Source organism: Haliotis rufescens, unplaced genomic scaffold, assembly GCF_023055435.1.
Source record: "Haliotis rufescens isolate VD_foot unplaced genomic scaffold, xgHalRufe1.0.p SCAF_49, whole genome shotgun sequence".
NCBI lineage: Eukaryota > Metazoa > Mollusca > Gastropoda > Lepetellida > Haliotidae > Haliotis > Haliotis rufescens.
Window position 1 is genome coordinate 3,198,314 of NW_025964212.1, and position 23,300 is coordinate 3,221,613.

The following is a 23,300-nucleotide window of genomic DNA, read 5'->3' on the forward strand; positions in this document are numbered from 1 at the left end:
ACCGTTAAGATTACAGCTATAGACCTTGACCTCAAATGACCGATTTATTTACACCAATCAACATCGTTCTAAGTACGCAACGGTGGAACGTCATTGACCTTCTCAAAATGGCTGCCACAGGTGCGAGTGGGCAAACCTCCAATAGTGTGTCAAATATTTTCGAAAACTTAACCTACGGACCAGCCCCAGAAGCTGACAATGTCGCAAAGGTGATGTCCTTGATTTGTTGCACTTAGAATTGTACCCTTGTGAAAGACGAATTCTGTTAAATATTGACCGGTTTAAAAATAGACCATCAATCAGTTTCAGCACGAGTATCACCAAACTGGTTACTTATCTGAACTATTAATTAGTTGATTGACCTTCGTAGTGTAAGGTTATCAGTAAGTGGATATGTCCATATCTCATTAAAACTATATGCACATTTTCAAGGTTTTGAACTTTTCAAGTGCCTGTTTAAAATGTCTCGTGCATTTTTCTTGTTGACAGGAACAGAGGGTAAAGGGCATATCCTTGTTAGGAGTTGAAGTCCAGTAAGTGGGGCACAGCTCTCTGTGTGGCAAAGCTACTCTTATCATGTTTGCTGAGTACTGACTTGTTTGCCCCATAAGTGTTTCTATTATCATTGCCTATCTTAGGTCAGAATATATATGATATGTCCTCAGGTCCCCGGCAGTTCTGTATCATTTCATATTGTGATACTATTGTAAGTTTTGTTACCCTCGATTGCTTAAATTGCATCACATATATTTGTGCTTAACAATTTGCAGGCATATCTGCATGAAAAATGTCACATAAATTTATTAAGATGGGAGCCAAGTTCTGTGTTAAAGTATGCTACTAGAACATTTAGAAGTATCTACTTCCACATATTGTTTGAAAGACATTTCTGAGAAGTTGATGTATGGCAAAGTAGATGCAAAATATGTCTACTTACTTCCACATAGGTACATTTGGTACTGTTCCCTTTTGGCTTATGTTTAATGTTACTCTTATGTGAACCACTTCGTATATTCTACTAAAACTAGCCGTTATTGCCAGGTGCTAACATAAATTCCTTTCCTTGAAAAAAAGCCTTTTACGAAACAAATTAACCTGGTCATGAAACAACATATAGGATACAAAACTACCGGGTTACAAATTGACACAAGGGATATGAAACTACTGGGCCACAAAACTACTGGGCCACAAAACTACTGGGCCACAAAACTACTGGGATACAAAACTACTGGGATACAAAACTACTGGGCCACAAAACTACTGGGATACAAAACTACTGGGATACAAAACTACTGGGACACAAAATGTCCTGTTTCCTGACTGCCGCATTATTCCACCTTCACAATCACAATCAAATATAACCGTCTCTCAGATTCATACCTTTTGGATTGACATTTTCATTTAACATTTTCATTTCAGTACAGGGCAACAATTTGTATAACCCATTAGTCCATAAAACTGAATCAGTTCAATTAACTTCATGAACATGTTTTGGGTAAAGGTAATTGGGCTAGTAAAATTTTAGGCTCTTTGGAGGTGTTATTATATGTTGTCACTATTCATTTCAGATTAATTTCTACCATTGCCAGTTCACAACTTTGCTGGTGTCCCATGAAGATCCGGGATAGAATAGGTCTTCAGCAACCCATGCTTGCCGTCAAAGGCGACTATGCTTGTCGTAAGAGGCGACTAACGGGATCGGGTGGTCAGGCTCGCTGACTTGGTTGATGCATGTCATCGATCCCAATTGCATGGATCGATGCTCATGATGTCAATCACTGGATTGTTGGTCCAGACTCGATTATTTACAGACCGCTGTCATATAGCTGGAATATTGCTAAGTGCATCGTTAAACAACAAACAAACAAACAAACAAACAACAACCATGCTTGCTCACGATAGTCAGTCATACATCACGTATATGCTCTGTATGTGTCTTTGGCCTTGATGGCAGCTAGATCGATTGTTTTATTACAGGCATGGCTAGATGACCATAAGAGGGAATTTGGACATTTCATCAATGGCAAATGGCACAAACCTGAGGGACGCAAATACTACCAAACCAAGTCCCCTGCAACAGGTAGTGTAAACAAGTTATGAACCTGACTGCTGGAGCATGTAGAGTGTAGACAGGGGTGTTTACAGTGGTAGTATTGAATGGTGACACCTGTCAGACATATCAAAAGCATGAATATCGACTCCTTTGAATTTGCAGTTGTGATGTTGGAAGCACAGTGAAATGTCATATATATTGATTGTTGAAGAAGATCCTTTTTTTCCTCTCACTGCTACCTTAATACCTATTAATTGATTCCCTGTGTATCTTTATTGTATACACTGCTGCAGATAGAGACAGAGTTATGGGACATTAAATTATAAGACAACATTGAACAGCTGTAAAAGCATTGACAGTTTTTCATGAAAATAGACAAGCTGCTTCAATCTTAAAATTTTAAAAGTGGGAAAAAATATTTGAAATTAATAGTTACATGTACAGTTAAGAAATGTTCTGTTTGCATTATACATGGCTCTGATTATTCTGGCAATCAATACATAGTTTCCACTGCAAAGTTTCATGTGTCACTGTTTGAGTGTTTATAGCCTAAGTTTTTGATTTAAGTTTCTTTGCTTAAGATATTCTTAGTGATGGGATGCTGGGAAATACCAAGATTTGGTATGAATGTGGTATGATTGGATACAAATAAAGCAATGGCATTTCAACAACACTACTCTCTCATTGTCGAATATGCAATATGTGTCATACAGTTTTGTGAACATCAAAGACTGTGCATTCAGGAAGTACTAGGTTCATGTTCACATGCACTGCAGCAGAGTGAGGTATGTATTTTTATTTCCAGGTGAGATCTTAGCCTCAACCATCCAGGGTGAGGAAGCAGATGTTGAATGTGCTGTTAGTGCAGCGAGAAATGCACTGGACGACTGGCGTGATGCACCCCCTCACGTGAGGGCCAGGCATCTGTACAGGTAGAGATCTCATTATATACTAAATGAGTGAGTGGGAGGAAAGCCCGAAGCGATGCGGGTCTCAGACGTTTACCACTTCGGTGAAACCCACGAGCACGGGTATGGTGCTGACAAACATAAAGGGTGAACCGGGACTGAAACCATAATCATAGGTTTTTGGCATGCCAAAGGGACACAACTCTGCACAGCGAATCGTGGCGCCTTAGACGACTGGGCAAACCCGTGCTCCCATTATATATCAACAAAGTTACAGGACATGTAGGATAGGGATGAACATTAACCATGCACGTTACTAGTGTGATAAGGGGACACGAGTCACCCAGTCGTTTAAGTGCCAAAATTCGCTGTGCAGAGTTATGTCCCTTCGGCACGCCAGAAACCGATGATAGAGATTATGTTTCTTGGTTTGTCAGCACCATACCCCTGCTTGTGGGTTTAACTAAAGTTGTAAACGTCTGAGACCTGCATCACTTCAGGTGTCCCTCCCACCATCAAGCTGACAAGGCATGATATAACGGGAATACTGTTCAAAGCGGCGTTAAGCTTAACGCATTCCCTCACTCGTTTGTGTGATAATTTGTGAGACACAAGTGTTTTTGTTCAAAGATATATTTGAATATACATGATATAGTTGTTTCCTGGTATGTTGAGTTTGTTGCTTGCCATGCCAGAAACTGGAGACAAAACAAAAGTGATATCAGGGAGAATTTGAGGTTAATTCCTTGAACTGTAACACTGCCAGACAAGTGAATGTGGCTGGCTAGAGGCTGTTTGAAATGCCTATTTTCAATAAAATACATCATTTCTATTTGTAAAATATTTGTTTCTTCATAACTGAATTATTTCATGGTAGTCTATTCCATATTAGTCTGTCCTGGTCCCACTTGCACAAAGTGATTTGAGCAGTAAGATTGCCATAAGTCAATGTTAAACTAAGGGACGATCAGTGTGGCGCCAATGAGGACTCTGATTGGAATTTATAACCATGGTAACACCTGGACTGAAAGCCATGTTTTGACAACAGAATATTCTGTGGCTTATTCTTTCTGACAATGATTGTTCCTGCTCTGCAGCATAGCCCGACATGTCCAGAAACACCAGCGGCTACTCAGTGTGGTGGAGGCGATGGATAATGGCAAACCCATCCGTGAGACGAGAGACGCTGACATCCCAATCGTAGTGCGCCATTTCTACCACCATGCCGGCTGGGCAGAGCTCATGCCAACGGAGATGAAAGGGTGGAAACCTGTTGGTAAGTAGGACCAACATGCTGCAGTTTTAGCTCACTGATATATCTGTTTATTACTATTGAAAATATATTGCAAGTGATTCCAGGGCACTTAAATTGCCAACCAGCTAATTGTTTTGGCATTTATGATCCCATAATCTGAAAACAAATTATGCCATGTTCACAAGCTGTCTACTGATTTTTTATTCCAGGGCATATGAATGGCCAACCGAACATCAGTTGTTAAAGTTTATGATCCCATAAACTGAAAACAAATCAGGTCATGTGCGCAATCTGTCTATTGATTCCTGATTGGCTGATAATAATGGGGTGGGTGGGGCTTGGCTTGCATTATTTTGCTGAAAACTGTCGGTGATTTCATATGGCTTGCCCTCATATGGCCTACACCTAATATTGCCTACAATATGACCACTCACTGACTGACTGACTGACTCACTCACTCACTCACTGTGTGCCTATTACGTTTTACAGCTATATTTCGTAAGATCATGACTCAGTCATCAGAGATTGTAGATTCTGCTTATTTAGTTTAAGTATCTATACGTCATCTAAATTTATGGGACAAGAGAGCAACCTGATTTTGTTTGGTGCAACTAAGTTTTCATGTCAACATACACCTGGTTAAGTTAAATTAAGTTCCTCAAATCGCGCCCTGTGTTTAACTATCACATTAAAAGTTGTAACGTGTCGCTTCCCAAATTAAAACAGTATGTTTACCCAGAAATGTGTATGTTAAAGAACTGAGTGTGAAACCAACAAACTACCAACAAATGGAACACAATCAACAAATGTATTACAAAATTATCTAGGTTTACAAATCAATACATATTGGCAGTACATAATAGGGTGGTAGTACATAATAGGGTGGTAGTACATAATAGGGTGGTAGTACATAATAGGGTGGTAGTACATAATAGGGTGGTAGTACATAATAGGGTGGCAGTACATAATAGGGTGGCAGTACATAATAGGGTGGCAGTACATAATAGGGTGGTAGTACATAATAGGGTGGTAGTACATAATAGGGTGGTAGTACATAATAGGGTGGTAGTACATAATAGGGTGGGAGTACAATATTCAATGACGGTAAACGATGCGATGGCAGTGGACAGTATCAAATATAAAAATACAGTGGTGAAAGCAAAAGTCTGTGATAAAAGTATATTCATCCATGGTCTTGTCCCCTTATATACAGTCTAACTAGCTACTGGAAATTTCCACACAGTTCCCTCACAACATAGAATATTCCACATGGTTCTGTTAAACTCGATCTCTATTTGCCGAAAGTTTACACATGACACAAGCATCTAAATTTACTAACTTCCTCAAAACTACTTACATTAAACAGTACTACCAATCTCATTAAAATCATATCTTAGTTCTCACTATCGCTAAACAAAGATCTGAGGACATCCCATTACGGGTCACATCAGAACGACCTTTCATCCAATCAATCAGAGCGTCGCTTACCAGATCATGAAAGTGACAGTCGGAATGTGTTTGCTAATCATGCAACCACGAAATATTTAACACAGGGTATTCCGAACAACAGACGTTTTTATGATTATATCCATACAATCTAGGCCATCTATAAGCCATTCCAGAATGTTCTTCTTATCAGTTTTAATTTTTCTAATCAAGTATACGTCAAAATATGTTTCGAAGCGTAGTCGCCAGTTTGAAACTAGTGTCGTAAAGCTCGAGAAAGCTGCCTTCTGATTGGCAAATATCAATTTCTTGTCAGTCATTTCATTGGTCTGTCAAAATTTGCGAAAGGTTGTTCTGACGTGACCCGTAATGGGATGTCCTCAGATCTTTGTTAAGCGGTAGCGAGAACTAAGATCTGATTTTAATGAGATTGCAGCACTACATTCTTGACAACTAAGTGCAAATACAAAGCAATGAGCTTCTACCGATTCTCAACAGTGTAATACAGTTACAATCATTGTTTAACAATAAAATATGCTGTCATGTAACTAAGTGAAGAGATATTATTCTGTAGGTACTAAGTTGATGTATTGTCTCAGTGTTGACTTGGCTGTGTCTGAACCTGCAGGTGTGGTTGCCGGTATCGTGCCATGGAACTTTCCCCTGATGCTGCTCACCTGGAAGGTGTGTCCCGCCCTCGCCATGGGCAACACTGTCATCCTGAAACCAGCCACATTCACTCGTCTGACGGCGCTGCTGTTCGCGGAGATATGTGCCGAGGCGGGCTTGCCACCGGGGGTCTTCAATGTTGTGACAGGGGGCGGGGCTTTCGGCAGCAAGCTCGCATGTCACTCTGATGTAGACAAAGTAGCATTTACTGGATCAACCGAGGTACAAGGAAGAAAGTTTATCTTGTTTGTTTGGCCTCCATTGTCTTTTGGATAGAGTTTCTGCCCTGAGAAGCACCTTTATCAAGCATGTGAAAAGTGTTTAACGATAGCATAGTATGAAGGACTGATGACCCCCTGAAATTTATTGTCTTTCTTTCCAGTAATTTCATCATGTATTGTCACTGTAAAAACAAATCAATATAAGTCTTTCTCGTGGTAGAAACTATCATTTTTAATAAACTAGTCCTTATAATGATAGCATATAGCCAAAGCCTTAAATATGGCAAATTTCTACTTGTCTGTATGATGCTTTTACTATTGGGCAGTTTGGCAAGGACTATAGGACCAGTGCCAATTTTTAACGCTGTCTTTCTATTGACTCCATCAACAAAACCCATATGTTTCTTGCTATTTGTATCCATGCTGGTATCCTTCAGGTAGGACAGATCCTGCGACATGTCACGGCTGGGAGTGGCAAGAAGCTGTCCCTAGAGTTAGGGGGAAAGTCCCCTGTTGTTGTTTTTGAGTCGGCAGATCTGGACTCCACGGTCGAGGGTATTGTTGACGCCATCTGGTTCAACCAAGGACAGGTGAGTAGCTGTTGAACCCCGCCTTCTGCTGACCCTTGTGTTACAGACACCTGATGGTAGATGCTACCATTCTGGTTTAGAGCTTCAGCGATGCGCTATCATGATAAGTGAGTGAGTTTGGTTTTACGCCGCTTTTAGCAATATTCCAGCAATATCATGGCGGGGGACACCAGAAATGGGCTTCACACATTGTACCCATGTTGGGAATCGAACCTGAGCCTTCGGCGTGACGCGCGAACGCTTTAACCACTAGGCTACCCAACCACCCCCTGTCATGATAAGACACAGGTCGATCTATACTGGGAGCCCTTACAGTATGTTCAAGTAGCTCAACAAACCCATGAGACACTGTCACAGGTACGCAGATTCCCTGAGGCCCTTCTTACACACCTGTGGGTGAGAAACCCATTTGAGATGACTGGTATCAAACGTGTGAGATCGGTTTCAAAATCTGATAGGCTTCACCATGGTGCTGACCTAAGGTCCTAGAAAACCACAATTTGTCAAAGGGGGTGCTATCTAAGAGTGTTTAAGAAACAGAGTCATGTGCCTGTCATGTACCATTTATCTTATAACTCATTCTTAGAGAGCTGTCAGACACTTGTGTTGTAATCTCTATATCTGTTCTAACCATCCAAGAAACACCCACTGGTTGATCATAAGACCTTTCGGACCGCCTCTGTGGTCTAGTGGTAGAGCGTCTGCCCGGAGAGCGGAAGGTCCATAGTTCGATCCCTGGCTGCGTAATACCAAAAGACATTAAAAGATGGTACTTGATGTTACCCTGTCTGGCGCTCGGCATTAAAGGGCTAAAACAAGGACTGGTTGGCTCTGAGTCAGTATACTGTGTCTGAGTGGGGTATTCATGTTAAACTGCGGCATGGTATCTCAGTGAGCTAGCACTATAAATCAGCATCAGTCCGGACTAGTACAAGCAGCCATACACACACACACACACACACACACACACACACACACACACACACACACACACACACACACGTGCATGCACGTCGCTATATAAGTGCAATAATCTTGGACGAGACGTTAAACCCCATTTCTTCACCTCACCTCATAAGACCTTTCAAACTGTCCTATTTCAGTGCATGTGGACCCCTGAAGATCCGGGGTAGAATAGGTCTTCAGCAACCCATGCTTGCCGTAAAAGGTGACTATGTTTGTCGTAAAAGGCGACTAATGGGATCGGGTGGTCAGACTCACCGACCTGGTTTGATGCATGTCATTGATCCCAATGGTGAGGATCTATGCTCATGATGTGAACCACTGGATTGTCTGGTCCAGACTCGATTATTTACAGACCACTGTCATATAGTCGGAATATTTCTGAGTGTGGCGTTAAACAACAAACAAACAAACAGTCATGTGATTAAACACTGATATAACTGGAATACGATTCAAAGCTGCATTAAACCAATCTGACTCGTACTCTCTCACAGCATCATAATGTGATCTTTAGTTCACTTACCTGTGTTGTCTTTCAGGTGTGCAGTGCGGGGTCAAGACTGCTGGCACAGGAGTCAATCTATGATAAGTTGATCCAGAAACTGAAAGATAGACTGACCCACTTCCGTTTAGGTAACAATCTGGACAAAGCTATTGACATGGGAGCCATCGTGGACGACAGTCAGAAGCGCTCAGTAGAGGAGTTTGTAGAACACGCCAAAACAGAAGGGGCTGAGGTGAGAGATATTCTCATTAAGCACCTGGACAAAAGTTCATAGCAGGCTAGGACAATGAGAATCATGTTTCTTGGATTACGTACTACATTGTACTACATTGTACTACATTGTACTACATTGTAACCTCACTAATATGGTGAAATGCTCCCAACTGGGACTTAATATATCAAGGTCTCGTGGGGGTTCCTATGCAGGTGCTTCCCGACTTGGTTGATGCATGTCATCATATCCCAATTGTGCAGATCGATGCTCATCATGTCAGTTTTGGAATGTCTGGTCCAGGGTCAATTATTTACAGACTGCCGTCATTTAGCTTGAATATTGCTATGTGAGGCGTTAAACAACAAACAAAGAAAAACAAAACAAAACTGCAGGTCATAAGAGGCTGCCACATGGATTGGGTGTTCAGGATTGGAGACTTGGTGGTGGATGGCATGTCATTGTACCCCAGCTGTGTTGATCACAACATCGATCACTATCGATCCAGATTTGAATATTTATAGGCTGCTGTCATATAGCTAGAATATTGCTGAGTGCTGCGTTAAAGTAGAAAACAATATATCAAGATCCAATAATATCATCACCTCCCGCCTCACTACCAAATACTGTAAAACGTGAAATTAATGCGTCTCCAAAAGAATGCGACCGCTGGCCCCTAGCCAAAAATGTGACTCAATATGAATGCAACACCCAGTCCTCTCAAGCATCAGTGGATTTATATCTAAACAAAATGTCCTGTCAGGTTTACAGGAGAATCCTCACCTTATCCAACCTTACATTAATCCAATCACACACCAAATAGCAGCGCTTATCAGCGCTGAGTAGAGTACGTCAGCTAAAACAATACGTGTGTGCTGGCTCGTGTCAGCCTTTGATGTAGTCGCAAAGAGCAAAGACACCGTGTTCGGTGGCGTCTGTCTGGACTTGCATGTGTGATCAGTGATGACATGAGCGAGTAGAACGCTTTTCTTGACCCCAGCAGTGACAATTCACAGGATGTAATTAGTGTTTGAATGACGTTTATACACTTGTTACAAGTGCTGCTCAATAAACAGTGATGTGGAATACATAGTTGTTTGTTTTCAGTGTATGTCTAAGTTGGTATTTTTGCAATCCAAAATGTCTTATTGTTGATATAAATGTGATGTTTAATAGTGCGAGCAAAGACCACTCGCATTTTTCGCAATTAATTCACGCTCACATTAATTTTACGTTTTACAGTACCTTGGGGAAGTACATTGTTACACATACCTGTATTCTTAATAGTCTGTCACATGCTCCAGGTGTACCAGGCCAGTGCGTGTGTACCGGCAAGGGGATGCTTCTACCCCCCTACCCTCATCACCAATGTCCAGACAGTGTCCAGGGTGGTTGTCGAGGAGGTGAGTAGCAAAACATATATATCATGTTGACCTCATATTTTCAGTACATAGACTTGACCACCAACAACCTATGCTGGTTGTTAGAGGCAACTAATGGATTGGGTGGTCAGACTTGTTGGCATTGTTGATTGGGTGGCATTATTCCCAAACAGTATGGGTTGTTGCTCATACTATCAATCACTGGATTGTCTGTTCCAGGCAAAATTATTATCATTTACAGGCCGCCATCATCATGATCATATAGCTGGAATATTGCAAACAAACAAACAAACAAACAAACAAACAAACAAACAAACAAACAAACACTATACCCAGTGTACAGATAGTAGTAACTCATATTCTATTATATTTCACATCTCTTTAAAAAAAAAAAAAATCAGTTTTCTTGATGCCCTGTGTGAATTTTCTATCGGGATAGTTACAATTTTGAGAGTCCATCACAACCAATAATAACATGATAGATGATTCGTCAGATTAAGGGCGGTCGGGTAGCCTAGTGGTTAAAGCGTTCGCTCGTCACGCCGAAGACCCGGGTTCGATTCCCGACATGGGTACAATGTGTGAAGCCCATTTCTGGTGTCCCCCGCCGTGATATTGCTGGAATATTGCTAAAAGCAGCGTAAAACCTTATTCACTCACTCATTCACTCGTCAGATTAAAATAATAGTATATTAATTTATGCTTAGCTCAATATTCCAGAATGATTCAAAAGAGTCATTCTTATCTTTTTGACAAGTTAATCACAGCTTCAGTGTAGTACATACTTTGGGCACATGCCTGTGTTAGAAGGAATCTTGGACCACATAACATGGTAACCATGGTGATAATTTCCCCACTGATCCTGTTAGTGTGTTTCTCCTGACAGGTGTTTGGGCCTGTACTGGTGGCGATGCCGTTCCGGACAGCCAAGGAGGCCGTGGCCCTGGCTAACAACACCCGGTACGGCCTGGGGGCCAGTGTGTGGACGGAGAACATCAGTCTGGCCATGGAGGTCGCCCTCAGCATCAAGGCCGGGACTGTGTGGGTCAACGCTCACAACCTCTTTGATGCTGCGGCTGGCTTCGGTGGCTACAAGCAGAGCGGCTACGGCAGAGACGGGGGCAAAGAGGTGAGCAGTGGCAGGGCTTCTTCTTGTCCCTTCATCATTCACCGGATAAGGAAACAATGAGGCAGTTGTGTACCATGTTTCATGATGTAGTACGTTGTTTCATGATACAACATGTTTCATGATGTAGTACGTTGTTTCATGATACACCATGTTTCATGATACACCATGTTTGATGATGTAGTACGTTGTTTCATGATACACCATGTTTCATAATGTAGTTAGTTGTTTCATGATACAACATGTTTCATGATGTAGTTAGTTGTTTCATGATACAACATGTTTCATGATGTAGTTAGTTGTTTCATGATACAACATGTTTCATGATATGCCATGTTTCATGATACAACATGTTTCATGATGTAGTTAGTTGTTTCATGATACGCCATGTTTCATGATATGCCATGTTTCATGATACACCATGTTTCATGATGTAGTTAGTTGTTTCATGATACACCATGTTTCATGATGTAGTTGTTTCATGATACGCCATGTTTCATGATGTTGTTAGTTGTTTCATGATACGCCATGTTTCATGATGTAGTACCTTTCATGATACACCATCTTTCATGATGTAGTTAGTTGTTTCATGATACGCCATGTTTGATGATACACCATGTTTCATGATACACCATGTTTCATGATGTAGTACGTTGTTTCATGACACACCATGTTTCATGATACACCATGTTTCATGATGTAGTTAGTTGTTTCATGAAACACCATGTTTCATGATATAGTTCGTTGTTTCATGATACACCATGTTTCATGATGTACGTTGTTTCATGATACACCATGTTTCATGATGTAGTTAGTTGTTTCATGATACGCCATGTTTCATGATACACCATGTGTCATGATACACCATGTTTCATGATGTAGTACGTTGTTTCATGATACACCATGTTTCATGATGTAGTTAGTTGTTTCATGAAACACCATGTTTCATGATGTAGTACGTTGTTTCATGATACACCATGTTTCATGATGTAGTACGTTGTTTCATGATACACCATGTTTCATGATGTAGTTAGTTGTTTCATGATACGCCATGTTTCATGATATGCCATGTTTCATGATACACCAAGTTTCATGATACACCATGTTTCATGATGTAGTTCGTTGTTTCATGATACACCATGTTTCATGATACACCATGTTTCATGATGTAGTTCGTTGTTTCATGATACACCATGTTTCATGATACATCATGTTTCATGATGTAGTTAGTTTCATGATACACCATGTTTCATGACGAAGTTAGTTGTTTCATGATACACCATGTTTCATGATGTAGTATTTTTTCATGAAACACCATGTTTTATGATGTAGTTAGTTGTTTCATGATACATCATGTTTCATGATGTAGTACGTTGTTTCATGACACACCATGTTTTATGATGTAGTTAGTTGTTTCATGATACATCATGTTTCATGATGTAGTACGTTGTTTCATGATACACCATGTTTCATGATACACCATGTTTCATGATGTAGTACGTTTCATGATACACCATGTTTCATGATGTAGTTAGTTGTTTCATGATACGCCATGTTTCATGATACACCATGTTTCATGATACACCATGTTTCATGATGTAGTACGTTGTTTCATGACACACCATGTTTCATGATGTAGTACATTGTTTCATGATACACCATGTTTCATGATGTTGTTAGTTGTTTCATGATACACCATGTTTCATGACACACCATGTTTCATGATGTAGTTAGTTGTTTCATGACACACCATGTTTCATGCTGTAGTTAGTTGTTTCATGACACACCATGTTTCATGCTGTAGTTAGTTGTTTCATGACACACCATGTTTCATGCTGTAGTTAGTTGTTTCATGATGTAGTTAGTTGTTTCATGACACACCATGTTTCATGATGTAGTTAGTTGTTTCATGATACACCATTTTTCATGCTGTAGTTAGTTGTTTCATGACACACCATGTTTCATGATGTAGTTGTTTCATGATACACCATGTTTCATGATGTAGTTAGTTGTTTCATGATACACCATGTTTCATGATGTAGTAAGTTGTTTCATGATACACCATGTTTCATGCTGTAGTTAGTTGTTTCATGACACACCATGTTTCATGCTGTAGTTAGTTGTTTCATGATACACCATGTTTCATGCTGTAGTTAGTTGTTTCATGACACACCATGTTTCATGCTGTAGTTAGTTGTTTCATGATACACCATGTTTCATGATGTAGTTAGTTGTTTCATGACACACCATGTTTCATGATGTAGTTAGTTGTTTCATGATACACCATGTTTCATGATGTAGTTAGTGTCATGATGCATCATGTTTCATGATGTAGTTACTTGTTTCATGACACACCATGTTTCATGATGTAGTTAGTGTCATGATGCATCATGTTGTCAGCAGATATTTTCCAAATCCTTTCATGTTTTTAATCAAGGTGCTCACGTGATTTGATGCACTTCGCGATGTAAGACCTGTTTTATCACAATATAGGTCTTGATTATCGATCAGAACCTCCTGACTGGGGGCCCCCATTTTGTGTGAAGCAAACGCAAGTGATACGAGAGGTGGAATCTGATTGGTCCATAGGAGAGGCTTAGAAGGGACATACTTGGTAATAGCCACTAGTTGGGCAATGATCGAGCCCAGTAATTCCAGCCTAGTTCAGCAAGGCTGGAAACTTGACTTTTAAAGTCAGTTAACTACCTTGCCTCGGGAAGATGGTTTGTCTAGGACAGACTTATTTATTAAAAGGCTTCCTGATATTGCTGGAATATGTCTGACTGTTGCATAAAACAACAAACAGAGCAATGTATCCTTGACTTCTTGGCCTGCCAAGGAGCAACAGTTGTATCAAACCACACTGACTATGTGATGTATGTATCAGGGCCTGTATGAGTACGTCCGCCCTGAGTGGCAGGAACGACCACGCCCGGGAATTGTGCAAGTCAACATAAAGACATTTGGTGCAACAGTTCCAGGCCGGCCGACCATCAATGACATTGACAAGAACGAGATACAGGTCAACGGGGTCAAGATGCCAAGGTAAATATTGAGGCAAATAATTATTACAGTCATAGGCAATGTGTCCCTAGTAAACTTACTTGTAGCTTGACCGCCTCAGTGGTGTAGTGTTAGAGCACCCGCCCGGAGAGTGGAAGGTCCGGGGTTCGATTCCTGGTCACGTCATGCCAAAAGCATTAACAGGCTAAAACAAGGACTGGTCGACTAGGGTCAGTATACTGTGTCTGAATGGGGTATTCATGTTAAACTGCGGCATGGTATCTCAGTGAGCTAGCACTATGAATCAGTCCGGACCAGCACAAGTAGCCTCACACGCACAGATGTGCCTGCACATCGCTGTATTAGTGCAATAATCTTGGACGCGACATTAACCCCCATTCACCTCACCTCACCTCACGTACTTGTAGCTTGTGCAAGAATGATATCTTGCATATGAATACTTCCTATTATAGAGTGAGTTATTAATGTGGGATATACAGGACATTGCCCTACCACCATAATTTTCTGATACTGTCACAGGAATTTACCTCCAGGGGACACTCATTAAATTAATACAGTTTGGAGATCGAAGGAATGAACATGGGGGACCAGGCTGGTGACTGAATTGAACCTTGGTATTCGGCGTGACTGAGCGAACGCTTTAACCACTAGGCTACCTGACCGCCCCTAAGTGTATTATAGATAGTGTATTATAGATGGGGCATTCCAATGTTAGATTGAAGAAAATCAATCTCTGACACCCTTAATTTTGAGTGTATTACTTACCGCAATAGAAACTCAAAAGTGATTGGTAAAAATTCAATCTACAATTTTGATAAATGTAATTATTTGAAGAGGCATAAGACCTGCAATGAAACTTATTTGTGTCCATTCTCTAATTGTATGGTCATTAAATTGTGTCTGGTACAACCCTGATCTCATGTAAACAATATGACAGTGTTTTTGATTAAGCATGAAAGTCAAGGGGTCCTTGTTATTACCCTAATGTTAAGGGATTTAGAGGGTCCCAACCTTACCATACTCCTGGATCTTCTTCATTGCTGACACAGGTCACCCAGTCGTCTAAGACGCCACAATTTGCTGTGCAGAGTTGTGTCCCTTGAGCATGCCAGAAACCTACGATTGTGGGTTCGAATTCTGGGTTGCTCCAATTATGTTTCTTGGTTTGTCATCATCATACCCATTGTTGGTTTCACCAAAGTGATAACCATTTGAGACCTGCATCACCTCGGGATTTTCTCCCACATTAAACTGACATGCCATGATATATCTGGAATACTGTTCAAAGTAGTGTTAAACCTAACTGACTCACTCACTCATTGCAGACACTGCAGAATGAACATTGTTATACACCGGCATGTGACGGTATGATGTCATGTTCCTTTCATTAATTACTCTTAAATGATGGAAGGGAAAGAGCAGCCAATCAGAGCGCAGCAGAAGTTATCAATGGTTTACCGTAAAAGGCGACTATGCTTGTCGTAAAAAGTGACTAACGGGATCGGGTTGTCAGACTTGCTGACTTGGTTGATACATGTCATCGATCCCAATTGCGTGGATCGATGCTCATGATGTATGAATGCTCTGGTCCAGACTTGATTATTTACAGACCGCCGTCATATAGCTGGAATATTGCTGGAATATTGCTGAGTGCGGCGTTAAACAACAAACAAACAAACAAACAAACTATCAATGGTTTACAGCTGTGTACGGAATTAAATAGTTGATAGTTGTGACAAGTGACACAAGAATGTTCGACTTATCATTGATGACTGAGGTTGTGTTCCAGCATCGACCGGACATACAAGATGTACTACGGAGGAGCTCAGAAGAGACCTGATGGCCAGTACACTAGGCCAGTGATGAGCATGTCTGGGAAGGTCGTCGGCCATGTTGGTGATGGCAACAGGAAGGATATCCGGAATGCTGTTGAGGCCGCTCACAAGGCTGCCCCTGGGTGGGTGCATGTAATAATTACAATGATAACTACTTAAAACATGACACTTAAAATGTATTGCTAATAATAACTTAATAGTCACTTTTATTCTCAGCATCTGACTCTTAGCCCTTTGGTGATGTATTGGTACATGATTGTGTATTGCAACCTGTTTAGTTTGAAATGTGACACTGTTATTTTCAAAACCTTTAAATTTTAAAATGTGTATTGTGTCATTCTATGCAATTCGAAATATTGATTGAATACTGTATTACTCTACAACCCTTGGAACAAAAAGAAATTTCATTAAAATAAACAATCCAAGATTTAAAAAAAAAAAAAAACACAAAAAAACAAACAATGAAAACAATAGACAGAGGGACATGCTCATAGTGCATGACATTATCATGCCAGGTCAATAGATCAGGGTGCCTTCAAATTGTATTCTCATTTGCCTGGGGAGTGTACAATTCAAGCTGGCTGTCTGGTGCTAGATTGTTGTGCATTCATATAAATATTTCATCCTATCAGGTACCGTAAGAATCACTCATCCACCTCCTCCCCCTGTAAAGTAATATAGGACTTGTTGTATCAGTCAGTATATACAGCGTTAGAAATTGGCACTAGTCCTGTAGTCCTTACCAAACTGCCCAATAGTAAAGGTATCCTAAGGACTAGTAGAAATTGGCCCATTTTAAGGGTTTTGCTATATGTTATCATTATAAGGACTAGTGGACAAAAACTGTTAGTTTCTAACCCTGGATATATACGCCTGAGTGTGTCAGTCAGTGGATCGGCCTGGTAAGGAATGGGAAGGGTAGGAATAACTTCAGTAACCCATGCTTTCCGTAGCAGGCGAATATGCTTGTCGTAAGAGGCGACTAACATCCCGTTGGTCAGCAGTTGGTCAGGCTTGCTGACTTGGTTGATGCATGTCATCGTATACCAGTTGCGTGGATCGATGCTCATGATGTCAATCACTGGATTGTCTGGTCCAGACTCGATTATTTACAAACCGATGTCATATAGCTGGAATATTGCTGAGTGCAGCGTTAAACAACAAACAAACAAAGCATATGATTTATACTTTGGAACACAACTATCACGTTTATATATAAGAGACAAATCCATTAATGAAGACTCTGGTCCTTGTGTAAGGAAACAGGCCAGGTAAAGGTGTGGATCGGCCTGGGAAGGAATGGGAAGGGTAGGGAATAGGTTTTCAGCAACCCATGCTTTCTGTAACAGGCGACTATGCTTGTTGTAAGAGGCGACTAACGGGATCGGGTGGTCAGGCTCGCTGACTTGATTGATGCATGTCACTGTATCCAAATTGTGTAGATCGATGCTCATGATGTCAATCACTGGATTGTCTGACCCAGGCTCGATTTTTAACAGACCGCTGTCATATAGCTGGAATATTATGTGCGGCATTAAACAACAATCAAACAAACAAGACAGTCAGTGGATCAGATATAAGCCGTGACAGGTGGCCCAGTCGTCTAAGGCGCTGCGATTCGCTGTGCAGAGTTGCGTCCCTTGGGCACGCCAGACACCTATGATTGTGGGTTCGAATCCCGGTTCGCCCCGATTATGTTTCTAGGTTTGTCAGCACCATACCCGTACTAGTGGGTTTCACCAAAGTGGTAAACGTCTGAGACCTGCATCACTTCGGGCTTTCCTCCCACATTAAGCTGATACTCCGCGATATAACTGGAATACTGTTAAAAGTGGCGTTAAACCCAACTCACTCACCGAAATGTGAGTCGACATGTTTGTGTACAGTCTGTGTGGGCATGTTGCAGGTGGGGGAAGCGGGCGGCACACAACCGCGCACAGATTGTGTACTACCTGGCGGAAAACCTGGAGGTGAGGCGTGAGGAGATCGCTCAGAGGATCTGTGCCATGACCGGTCAGCCACTGGATGCCGGTCGGCAGGAGGTGGACCAGGCTGTACAGAGGCTGTTCTACTGGGGGGCGTACTGTGACAAGTACGGAGGCAGTGTACAGGTGAGTTACGGTCGTCATGGCTCAGTGGAGTGTCAGACTTCTTCACCTGATATCGTCAGTACATGATAGTGTGGAGGAACTGTGAGAGTCATTCAGAAGTAGTTTGTTGTAGTATGTTGTATAAAGTGTGATATATATGCAGTCTGTGACTTCAGCCACTCATCCACTGTCTGGTAAAATTTATTTCGGTTCATGTAGCTACAATTATAATAGTCCGTAGAAAAAGAATAAATTCTGAAAATGTCTCTGAAAGACTTGTTGGTCTACTGGACAAAAATATTTTTGGTGCAAATTATTTATGAAATATTTACCTGTATATAATTATATGTGTATTATATATTGAATTAAGCCTGAAATAAAACAAATCATAGTCGTTTTAAGGCAGTGGCTTCCATTAAAACATTGCTTGTATATTTCTGTGGGGTAAATCTTAAGTTAATTCACTACTGTCTTGGAACATGATTTCCAGTGCATCATTGGATTTCTGTCATGAGATATGTGACCCCTGAAGATCGGTGGTAGAATAGGTCTTCAGCAATCCATGCTTGCCGTAAAAGGTGACTATGCTTGTCGTAAGAGGCGACTTACGGGATCGGGTGGTCAGACTTGCTGACTTGGTTGATGCATGCCATCGTATCCCAGTTGCATGCATGGATCGATGCTCATGATGTCAATCACTGGATTGTCTGGTCCAGACTTGATTATTTACAGACCGCTGTCATATAGCAGGAATATTGCTGAGTGCAGCGTTAAACAACAAACAAACAAACAAACAAACATGAGATATGTGAGATGAAGCAACAAGTCTAAATAATGTTCTTCATCTTTTCTCAAGGAGACAACCCTGTATGGAGCTACTGTCAAGATCCATGAACCCGTGGGAGTGATCGGCATCGCGTGTCCGGATGAGTATCCACTGCTGGGCTTTGTCTCCCTCTTTGCTCCCGCTGTGATCCGAGGGAACGCTGTTGTCATCATCCCCAGCGAGAAGCATCCACTTGTTGCCCTTGACTTATATCAGGTGGGTGTAGCTTTGTGTATCAAAAGATACTAGTTTGTATTTTGTAGCAAATGAGCCCTTGTAGACGGGATGCTGCCTGTGTTGGTGGTGCGTTGTTGTTGTTGTTATCACATTACCATTTTACTATGTGGCACAGGGGCGGTCGGGTAGCTTAGTGGTTAAAGCGTTCGCTCGTCACGCCGATCACCCGGGTTCGATTCCCGACATGGGTACAATGTGTGAAGCCCATTTCTGGTGTCTCCCGCCGTGATGTTGCTGGGATATTGCTAAAAGCGGCGTAAAACCATACTCACTCACTATGTGGCACAGCCAGAACAGACTTCTTCTCAGGGTTAGAAGGGTGATATTTATACAAGGTCAGTTTGGCATTATTTGTTACATTTGGCAAAATGTAATAGTAAGATCCTCTGTGAATTGTAGGAAATGTACACAGATCGGGGAATTCACCAATGATATGAAGCTTTAGATGACCATTATGATGCTGTCAATCTATTGTTGTTGCAGTTGATTCTGAGCCAGGAATTTGACTGGCCATTTTGAACATGCATTTTAGCAAATTAAACTGATGCAGCTATAGGCCATGATGAGAAATTTTAGAAATGTTATATATCTACCCAATCTCATTAAAATCAGATCTTAGTTCTCGCTACCGCCAAACAAAGATCTGAGGACATCCCATTATGGGTCACTTCAGAACGACCTTTCGCGAACTTTGACCGGCTAATTGAATGACTGACAAGAAGTTGACAATAGCCAATCAGAAGGCAGCTTAATCGAGCTTTATGGCACAAGTTTCAAACTGGCGACTACGCTTCGAAAGATATTCTGTCATATACTCAATTAAAAAATATAAACTGAACAAAAGAACATTCTGGAATGGCTAATAGATCGTCTAGATTGTATGAATACAGACATAAAGACCATAACTATCTTTCGGAATACCCTGTGTGGTTTTTTTTTTCGCGGTTGCACAATAAAAAATCACATTCCAACTGTCACTTTCATGATCTGATAAGCGATGCTGTGATTGGTCAGATGAAAGGTCTTTCTGACATGACACGCAATGGGATGTCCTTAGATCTTTGTTCATCGGTAGAGAGAACTAAGATCTGATTTTAATGAGATTATATATCTACCATAACTTGGTTTAGTAGAAGAAGTTACACACATTTGTTGATTCCAAAAGTGGAATCAACTTGCCACTTTGGAGCTTGTTGAGTCTACACCTGGAATCAATATATTCTCATGATTTCTCCGTTACAGAATTCTGGATAGGTTATTACAGGCCGAGGCAGAAGGGGGCACGGGTCATCATCATACCCATTGTTGGTTTCACCAAAGTGATAAACATTTGAGACCTGCATCACCTCGGGATTTTCTCCCACATTAAACTGACATGCCGCGATATAACTGGAATACTGTTAAAAGCGGCGTTAAACCAAACTCACTCACTCACTCACTCACTGAGGCAGAAAATAACATTCACTCAATCCCTTGGTGGATAATGGGGCAATGTGAATGTGCTGATTGTACAAAGTTGATGACGTTACTGTTATAGGTGTTTGACACGTCTGATGTCCCCGGCGGGGTGGTGAACATCATCACCGGCGACCGTAACCATCTTACCAAATACCTCGCTGAGCATCAGGACGTCCAGGCCATGTGGTACTTCGGATCTCCGGAAGGGTCCAAGTTCGTGGAGTACGCTTCTGCTGACAACATCAAGCGGACATGGGTCAACTACGGAGTGAGTCGCAACTGGTCTGAGGTTGAGGCTGGGCAGGGGGAGGAGTTTCTGTTCCACTCCATACAGGTCAAGAATATATGGATACCCATGGGAGACATCTTTGCCAATTAGACTCGTTATTGCAGGAAGTATTTGCTGACCGCTGCCAGTAGTTGTGGAGGTTGCTGTGGTTGGTGGAGATGGATGCTGGTCGTCTGACCAGTCCGCAGATGTGTTAACTAACGAGAGTGGTGCTGAACTAACCCATGTTGAAGCGGTTCCTGGACTGGCATTTTAGGGACAAGTTGCTGGCTGTTTGAATGTTGTCACATTGTGATACAAATCGTGGAATTGAAAATGTGGTGCATCGTCAATTCTTGATGGTTTTGTATACACTGTATTCCTCCATCACCTGTGAATACCCGTGCTATGCAGTGTCATCATTTATTTTTTACCATGGTCATGGTTTGCAACAAGTCGCACTTTGCAGGGCCGTGCACAGTCACACTTTGCAGGGCCATGCACAGTCGCACAGTGAAGGGCCGTGCACAGTCGCACAGTGAAGGGCCGTGCACAGTCACACTTTGCAGGGCCGTGCACAGTCGCACTTTGCAGGGCCGTGCACAGTCGCACAGTGAAGGGCCGTGCACAGTCGCACAGTGAAGGGCCATGCACAGTCGCACAGTGAAGGGCCGTGCACAGTCGCACTTTGCAGGGCCGTGCACAGTCGCACAGTGAAGGGCCGGCCGTGCACAGTCTCACAGTGCAGGGCCGTGCACAGTCGCACTTTGCAGGGCCGTGCACAGTCGCACTTTGCAGGGCCGTGCACAGTCGCACTTTGCAGGGCCGTGCACAGTCGCACAGTGAAGGGCCGTGCACAGTCTCACAGTGCAGGGCCGTGCACAGTCGCACAGTGAAGGGCCGTGCACAGTCGCACTTTGCAGGGCAGTGCATAGTCGCACAGCGCAGGGCTGCCATTTGACTTCAGAGAGTCATAAGCGCACTCATTTGATTAGCTTACAGAAAGACACTCATCACTACTGCAAGGCATAGCAGCCGAATGTATTCTCTGTAAAGGATGGCATGGAGGACTAATGTTTACAAACCTGTGACGAATTGACGATGAATATTGTGTGGCTGTGAATGTTCCATTGATTGTAATGCATCTCTAGGAGTGGAAGCAGAACACTGTTGTCTGATTGATGATTGTAAGAATCCTGAATCTCCCCATAGCTGGCGATGGTCAGACATGGTAAAACGTATGTGCACATCTCCGCGTACATCTCATCACGTCTCAAAAACATACATATTTGGGGTTTATTTCTGTCTGGGTTCAGAAACCAAACATTAAGAGGCTTAAAAATAAAATAACTGGTTCTCAGGCAGTGGCTTTGGAAAATATAGTGCAGGCATTGTTTTTTGTTTTGTTTTTTTGGTTAACCAAATAAACAGTTGTGGGAAAGGGCCTTCTAACATAAATGTATTCCTTGATGAGTAAAATACTGCAATACAGTATTTGACTACTGTTGGACTAGGTTTTGTTTGTTTTGTTTTTTGTAAAAATAAAAATGAAACTTGACGAGATGATGATGCAGGCGGTGCCTGAGAACCAAGACCATGTTTTAGCCTAACATATGAATTTTATGCAAGACTGTAAGAAGGTAAGTAAGGAAGTAGATGAGATGGATGTACATTTGTAGTGCATGGTGTAGATGATATATTACACAAGGTCAGAGCATCAGGGATAGCATCATCCAGAGTTCACCAGACTCCACAGAATATACCCAAAGCCACATTGTATTTCCAGAGACGGGACTCTCTTCCTTATCTGTTTACAGTTGAATCTGTCCAAACCTAGTTTATCTAATACAGAACCAATTGTAGGGTCCAAGCACTAAAATCTGTCTTAGAGTTTTCAGTCCAGATTCTGCATTTAATTTGTTTGATAAAAGTCACATTATTGGTGCTATTATCATGTTATTGGTGGTGCAGTCATGTGTTCTTGCCTTGCATATTTATGATCCATAGAATTATTTAGGTGTTCAGGTATATTAAAGGAAAACATATAACAAGATATACCGTATTCGACGTAATAACCGCCCAGGGCGCTCTCAAAATTAGAAATAGGGGGGCTCTCATTAGAATATTATTTTGGTGAAAAAAGATGAGTTGAAAGATAAATTTTGTGGTTTATGCTGACAGCCTGAAATGTTTATGTACGACAGATATATTTTTCCAGAATTTAATTGCCCAT

At 41.6% G+C, this 23,300-nt stretch overlaps 1 protein-coding gene across 1 annotated transcript; it reads left to right on the forward strand.

Annotated features, from left to right (window-relative positions):
- The first annotated feature begins 97 nt into the window (after positions 1-97).
- LOC124122857 (aldehyde dehydrogenase family 16 member A1-like) lies at positions 98-22,331 on the forward strand. Its single transcript, XM_046486029.2, has 14 exons — positions 98-209; positions 1,978-2,080; positions 2,859-2,985; positions 4,059-4,237; positions 6,291-6,553; positions 6,990-7,142; positions 8,645-8,842; positions 10,126-10,224; positions 11,090-11,332; positions 14,217-14,374; positions 16,143-16,310; positions 18,095-18,299; positions 19,135-19,320; positions 20,879-22,331. The coding sequence occupies exons 1-14, from the start codon at positions 108-110 to the stop codon at positions 21,176-21,178; spliced, it is 2,484 nt and encodes an 827-aa protein (XP_046341985.2). The 5' UTR covers positions 98-107; the 3' UTR covers positions 21,179-22,331.
- Positions 22,332-23,300: the final 969 nt, after the last annotated feature.